Source organism: Rattus norvegicus, chromosome 1 (assembly GCF_036323735.1).
Source record: "Rattus norvegicus strain BN/NHsdMcwi chromosome 1, GRCr8, whole genome shotgun sequence".
NCBI classification, from domain to species: domain Eukaryota; kingdom Metazoa; phylum Chordata; class Mammalia; order Rodentia; family Muridae; genus Rattus; species Rattus norvegicus.
Genome location: NC_086019.1, coordinates 87,266,637 through 87,274,114, shown reverse-complemented (window position 1 = coordinate 87,274,114; position 7,478 = coordinate 87,266,637). Strand labels below are relative to the sequence as shown.

Here is a 7,478-nt window from a genome sequence, read left to right as displayed (position 1 = left end):
GATTTTATCTTCATTCTTTTGATGGAAGTGTTTGTTATAGAAGGTAAAGATATATAGTTGGAAAAGAAATATAATAGGGAGATAATGGGAAGATTTTCATGAGTAAAATTGAGATATGTAAGATCACATATCGTAGTGCATAGTTATATAATTCTCAATAATAGGGAAAAATCAGAAAAGAATTTAACCAGCAAAGAAACTAATATAATGATTCTTCCCAGAATCCCACATTCCAAAGTAATTGCTTGTAACAATAGGGAAGTAGACACAATCTAAGACAAAGATATCAAAGGGAGCTGGGCACAGTCATGCATGTTCTAACAGGCTTTTTCCTTTTCTCTAGCACTGGGGAGGGAAAAGCAAACATTTCTATAATTTCAAGGGCAGCCTAGTGAATTCCAAGTCAGTCCAAGTTATAAATAGAGGCACAGTCTCAAAACAAAAAGGAATGACTGTAAGAATATCCAAACAAATCAAAAGAGATACAGATTAACTGGTAAATTAATTGCAAGGAAGCAGAAAATGTAAATGAATTAAGGAATCAATACACGATCAGATTTCAGAATTCAATAATGAGAGAGAAACACTGATGAAAATATATATGCTACTAAAAATGAACATTTTTATAAGTCTAAAACCCAATGGAGGCCTGTGGATTATGTGTTATCAGGGATTGAAGGCCAGATAGAAAAGTTGGATCATTCAGTCCAGAACAAACATCAATTAGCAGAAACACCAGCTTGGAACATCTTTGACTTAACTACATGCCAGCCCTGCAAAATTCTGGAGCCTAACCTTTACACTGGCAGACACTGGCACATTATGTTGCCTTGGAGAAATAGTTATTTCCACCTATAGGAATTTGTTACAGGAAAATTGTCCATGTTGTCTCTGATCTTGGTAGGGTTCTAATCATGAGTTTCAAACTGGGATCATCCACCCATCCTTAATAAGACAATTAAAAGAACTGTAAGAACACTAGCAAGCTGAAAACTATTTATTCGGAACACGTCTAAGAGAATAGCACTTGGTTCCTTTCCGTCTTTGCTTCTTCGAGGTCCAGGTCACTGGTTTACTTTCTGGTGCTTGATTGTTTGAAGCCTGACTTCCAGGTTCTGAATTAAGATGAACATTGAAATAGAAAACCAATGGTAAGTACATCTGAGCATTCCTGACCAGGGTATAAACCCACTTACCCCACCCCCATCGTTGTCTGGTTTCAATCCCATCCTATACTCTGGTACTATGGTAAGGGGAAATCTCTTTCCAGAGAGAAAGTTCCCCTTTGGCTAAGGCATCTTCCTTCTCTCATCACGAGACCCCTGGAAAGATTCTTTTTTAGATGGGCATTCATTATTTCAATCATCTAATGGGCTGAGAGATACAAATGGCTCTTAAAATATCTTCCTTTCTTCCAAGTGGTCTACAATATGCAAAAATGATTAGATACAGCCAGGATTTAAGACCAATTGCTTCAAGGATTAGTTTTTGAGGGCACAGAAAGTCCCTAGATCATCAATATCTGAGTGCTAGTGTCCCATTTTGATTAAATATAAAAGGTACAAATTGGCTTGAAGCTGGTGAATTTGTGAAGAGAGGAAGACCTGTGTGTGAATCCTGTTGAGGGCAGCACTGGCCAGAGAGTGCATGGGAGCACAATGTTTCTCTACTATGTAAAATAAGAAACAACCCAAAATTTGCAGCAGTGTCAAATGTCTTGATTAGAGTCTATTTAGAAGGAATATGTTTTGGCCTTTGTGAACAGTGAGGCACGTAGGGACATGGCAAACTCCAGTGTGAGAGGAACTTTCCTTGCTCCTCATCCTAAAGCCCAGAAATCACGAAGAAAGTTGCATGAAACACTTCCTGATTTTACAGTCTAATGAAATTAATCATGTCTGGAGTTTTAGATTGTGTCACTGGATCACAGGAGTCACCTTGAGGCATGTGACAATTTGAGATGTAGGTACATATGATAAAGCCATTAGACAGCAATGATTGTATCACCTCTTTCTTGGGATGGTCCATAAGCCACAGGAGGACCATGAGACACACTAGAAGGAAGATGATATCAAAAGTGAAACAGAGGAAACAAGCAAGACTTTGGGGCTGGTACCCTTGTCCTTCTACCTTTAGCCAGTAGAGAGTTAATATAGAGTTGCAAGATGTGTTTTGTTCTATCTTATGCACACCAACACCACAGAAGTCAAGATACATGGACAGAAACACAAAGGGGACTCCTTCACAGTGTGTGTGTGTATGTGTATGTGTGTGTGTGTGTGTGTGTGTGTGTGTGTGGTGTGTTTGTGTTTGTGTTTGTGTTATACGGTGTGGGCATATTATGGAGCCTAAGAGGAACACTTGTTTCTCCTGATTTCTATACCAGGAACCAAGAAAGGCAGCCATTGAGGTGGGAATGTAAGGAGATTGGTAAACTTGGCAATGCAGGGACATATCGTCCTGAATGAAAGAACAGGGGACGAGTGGCAGAAAAGGAGTAGCAATAGCAGAAATGTGAATGACAGCAACAATGGGAGTTAAAATGATGTCCAGGTTTCCAAAGTGCAAGATCTAAATGACCACATGAGTGTCACTCTAAGAACTGTTACATACAGCAGCATCCCTATGATGCTCATATACTTGTCTCTCTCCCGAGGATGCTCATGCACTTGTCTTCCCAAGTGAATGAGGAATACATCAGAGAAATGGAGTAAAAGTCATAGCCTCCAGTATGAGTAGGAAGTGGGCACTGTCAGAAATACTAGGGCTCCACATGTAACTTTTAATCTCTGGAAGGGTTCTAAGACATCCATTCATAAACCCATCCATTAAACCCCACCATCCACTCATAAACCAATCTACCACCATCCATTTGTTCACTCATTACTAATTTCTTTCTTTGTTCACCATAAAAGTATTGAGTGAGCTATACATTAGACCCTTGACTTGTGGGATCTTGATGAGGAATAAGGCAAATCCTTCTCCATATGTTTCAAGAGAAGCAAACACATCACACTAAGAAATCTATTATCTGAAGCCCAGAGCATTGGAGTAGGAGGAAGGAGTCTAGAATTCAATTAAGGCTTTATTACAAAGTCAAAACTGACTGCCAATTTGTTGCTTCCACTGCCTGGACCAGACTTTCCCCGTGAGACACTGATCCCTAAAGTGAAATTTTCTGAACCCACAGAACATATCTAACCCACAAATATTTAATAAGGCCACCTAGGGTAGATGAGTTGGGGCTCCGATTATACACAGTCATTTTGTGCTTTGGATATACCAGCCATGGGCTGTGTAACCTTCATCAACCAGTGTCTCTGCTGTCTTTCAGGTTCCCTACAGTAGTAAACAGGGGAACTTATCATTTACCTGTCTATATGTGGAACTCAAGTACTATGCCCTAATCTTGAGACTGAAGAGCTATTACAATGAGGTTTGGAGGTTGTTATTTCCCTAAAGAAGAGAATTCCCTAGGCTCAACTCCTGAGGACAAGCAGTGGCCAAGAGGACCTATGTTCTCTTGGAGATACAAACTTTCCTGTGAAGTCTAAGGACTATCAGAACAGTCAGTACATTGCATGTCAACCCATCCAGCTGTTTCGTACATGCTGACTCTCAAGAAGAGGAGACACCCAAATGACCTAGCCTAATCATGATTGCCATGACAGATACTGGGTTGTTCCACATGCCCCAAGACTTGCATGCAGAATGACGCATTGCTTTCAGTCAGCTCTAGCAGGGAGTCAAATTCAAGCAATCTCATGAAGTTTCTCAGGGTCATGTTCAGGGTGAGAGCCCAGAGAATCTGAGCTGAGGATCATATCCTTGGACTGAGTTATCATTACTCCTGTTGGCAAGTTTCTGTCAGGTCAAGGCTTCTGATGTTTTTCAGTTTGCCACATGATGTGTGTCTTGTACTAAATTCCCAAACCCAAGTGAGAGTACACAGTCCAGAGGGGAGTAAGTTACAGTCCAAGCCTCACTGACTTAGGTACATAGAGAAAAATAAACCCCACCATCACCCAGGAGTCAAAGAATCACTTACTGTTTACTTTGAGGTCCACAATGGCCCATTCTGTTACCAAATCCACAGATATGGCTCGTAGGGTGTAAAGCCCTGAATCTTTCTGTGTGACATTCAAGAACATCATGGATCCATCATCACATGTTATAATTCTTTGGTGATATTGACTCCCCAGCATGCTTGAATTGGTGATGAATGAGTGGCTTGCTATCTTAAAACGATCAAGTGGAAGCACTCCTTTATGCCAAGCAAAGCCTAGAATCTTCTCTGGCAGATTATAACCCACCAGAATAATATGGTCAGTTTCAAAAACTCTAGATTGTGACAATTCAATTGTCATTTGAGAAGGAGTACGATGTGTCTTGTAGCCTAAAAGTGGACCTAGATGGAAAAAATAGAAACAATCAAAAGTGATTCCTCTGCATTTGGAGAATATAAGGGTCTCTGAGTCCTTAGCATTTGTGTCCATCACTCAGCCTTGGTGTATCTATTCTACTTGGTGGAGGTCAGCAACACAAATTCCACGCACCCAGTTCTTGTTAACTTCTGTATGGGATTCTTCTTCAACTCTCTGAATTACTCACCCTTAACCGCCCTCAAATCTCTGCTCAGATCATTAATGGACAAATTAATGAATTGTTCCTGGTCACTGTATGTCCATGCATTAAGTTACCAGCTTCTCAGGCTCTAGGCCAATTACAGTATTCATACTCCAAATTAATTTATTTTTATTGACTCTTTGAATTGGGGATGGGAACATGCACTCAAGCATGTGTCAGTGTAAGGGCGAGTAGTTGCATGCCATAGTATCTATATTTAGGTCAGAGGACAGGTTGTGTGACTCAGTTCTCTCCTTCTACCATGTGTGATTTGAAGATTGAACTTAGGTCATCAGGGATGACAGCAAGTGCTCATATCCACTGAGTCATATCATAGTTTGCTTTTCGTTTGAAGAGTCATTGTCAAAGGTGGGGACATTAGTCTTCAGAATATACTTACCGAGGTAACTAATGAACTTGATAAATAAACAATCCAATGTATAATTTCTTGTTCACTAAGAGATTCTGGCTTCTGAGCTGCTGTACACCTTGCTGTGTTGTCTCATCTCATTTTGCAAACCAAAACCCTATCCTCTCCAGGAGACTCCAAACAATCACTCATCTAACTTCCTCCCACATGGGGATAGGGAATGTGTAGGCACCTGCAGCAGGATTTCTTAATACTGTGTGCACCTTTGCATGGTAATTAAGGAGCCAGCTCCACAGCCTCTGATGTCTACTCCTATCCCTCTTTGGAGAACACCTTCACCTCCAACAGTGCCTCCAAGCCTTATTGCTCAGATAACAGCTAAGCTGTCCTCCCTCACTCTGAGCTGATTCTGGGACAGAGGTCTGGATCCAGGGTTACAAAGATCACAACCACAGTTTCATCATCTCTTCCTCAACTCAGGTGCAGGTTCATGGTGAGAGGCCCAAAGGTCTGGGTTGAGGTTGGCATCCTTGTCTGAGTTATTCAGCACAAGTCCTCCTCTCTGCAGGTGCAGTCAAGTGGTCTATGAAAGTTTAATAAGGCATGTCCTGCACGAAATCCTCAAAATACCACACAGAAACACAATGCAGAAGCAGGGTAGATCCAGTCCAGACACAACACTCCTCTGAATGCACCCCACCCAACACCAGAGTTCATAAAAGATTGACTTACTGTGTACAAAGAATTCTGCATGTATTATTTCAGAACTTGAGGTTGTACTAAGTATTTTTAGCGTGTAGTATCCTGAGTCTTTTTTGTTGACACTTTTGATCATCAGAGATCCATTGCGTAGTATTGTCTCTCTACTACTGTATGCCGGTCCCACCTCATGAGACTTGGTAGCTATCACATATCTTTCAATTTCACAACTCTTGAGTGCTGCAAGTCCTGTGTACCAGGAAAGGACTTGAACATTCTCTGGCAGGTTATGCACAAACAGAAGAACAGTTTCCCCTTCAACAGCAATGGGTGGCACTGCTTCAATGGTGACTTGGGCAGTGGTGGGAAGCAGCCAGGAGGTTAAAAGGGAGACTAGAAGGGAAGAAAAACATTCCATGAACATTGATATCTCTGTATTTGATGGAAAGATTAGATCTATGTCCTGAGTGGACATGTTCATCACTCAGAATTGCTGGATAGGTAAGGGAGGAACTGCTGTATTAGGAAGGGGTGAGCATCATAATCTCTGCTCCATCAGTGGCCTTCAACCTGTTCCTTTCCATGTACAGAACTCTCTCCTTGGCTGTCTTAAGTATTCCCCACACTGCCCTCAGCTTCATGCTCACATTCAGAATACTTGGGCTAAGATGATGTCTCCTGTTACTTCTTACTCTAGAGATCTTCACTTCCCTTTTTTCTCTTCTGTTCTCTCTTTGGTCTGAGTACTCTAGTTCTACTTCTAGGTGGTAGTTCTGCTCTAACTTAAAATTCGCTAGTCTAGGGCCTTATTAGAACCCAAAGAGCCTGACAGCTTTGGAAGGCCCAGAACTGATACAGGCTTGGATATCTTTGGATGAGTGGAAGAATGCATGTGTCAGGGTTATGCATATCCAGGAGTGTATTTACAAAATGCTAAACTATGAAGCTAATGACACTTTTAATACAAGAGTTTGGTAGAGCTTGTATGTGTACAGAAGGTGAATGCTTAAATATGTGTACTTGTATGCTTTTCTGTAGAGTTGAATGTATACACACCATATACATGGAAGTCAGACACCTTCTATGTTGGGAATTGAACTTATGGCTCAGGTTTGGCAGGCAGCAGCACTACCATTTAATCAGCTCAATGCCTCTCCCTAGTTGGTTTTTAATTGGACAGTCACCCTCTCATGGTTGGGGGACATCATTCCTCAGAATATAGTTGTCCATGTGATTAACTTATAATAGAAAACAATGGTGTCATTTCTCCAATATACTATCTTGTTTCACTTCCTGCTGCACAGTGCCTGCCTCTCACTGTATCCAATTCCCAAAACCTTGAGTCTACCCCTAGGTTCTTGTCTTCTTAAGGGACATCAGCAAGGCTCTGAGCTCCCCATCTCCCACTCAGTGCCAAAGAGTGGCTTCCTCACCTGTGAGCAAGAGCCCCTGCCAGGAGGTACAGCTGTTACAGGAAAGTGCAACAGAGTTCATCATGACAACTGCCACCTGCCACCTCCTTTGTGCTCCCTCTGTGAACAGCTTCAGCTCCCGTGCTGTTTCTAAGCTCTGCTCTCCTGTCAGTTCTGCTGTCCTTCCCTTTTATCTGAGTCTCCTCCCAGGTAGGAGCCCCTCCTAGAATTATATGGACTGGGGACATTTCCTGTGTACAAAACACATCAGTTCACTTCTCCCTATCTTCTGTCCCATGTCCTTCTCCCCTTTCCTCTCATTATGTCTCAGTCCACCAGACTAGACATTGAGCAATAAAGCTGATAAGTCT

General features: G+C 41.7%; 1 protein-coding gene across 1 annotated transcript; it reads right to left on the bottom strand.

Moving 5' to 3' along the window:
• Positions 1–982: 982 nt before the first annotated feature.
• On the bottom strand, positions 983–7,219 carry Ceacam11 (CEA cell adhesion molecule 11). The gene is made up of 4 exons (NM_001025404.1): positions 7,129–7,219; positions 5,729–6,088; positions 4,049–4,408; positions 983–1,115 (listed from the first exon to the last, which is right to left on the bottom strand). The coding sequence occupies exons 1-4, from the start codon at positions 7,190–7,192 to the stop codon at positions 994–996; spliced, it is 906 nt and encodes a 301-aa protein (NP_001020575.1). The 5' UTR covers positions 7,193–7,219; the 3' UTR covers positions 983–993.
• Positions 7,220–7,478: the final 259 nt, after the last annotated feature.

Excerpts from the sequence above, each read along its gene's own strand:
- Ceacam11 (NM_001025404.1), bottom strand. The coding sequence starts at position 7,192 with ATGATGAACTCTGTTGCACTTTCCTGTAACAGCTGTACCTCCTGGCAG. Across the intron at positions 6,089-7,128 it reads GCAGGGGCTCTTGCTCACAG|TCTCCCTTTTAACCTCCTGG; the intron begins GTGAGGAAGCCA and ends CTTCCCTTCTAG. Across the intron at positions 1,116-4,048 it reads TGTGGACCTCAAAGTAAACA|AACCTGGAAGTCAGGCTTCA; the intron begins GTAAGTGATTCT and ends ATCTTAATTCAG.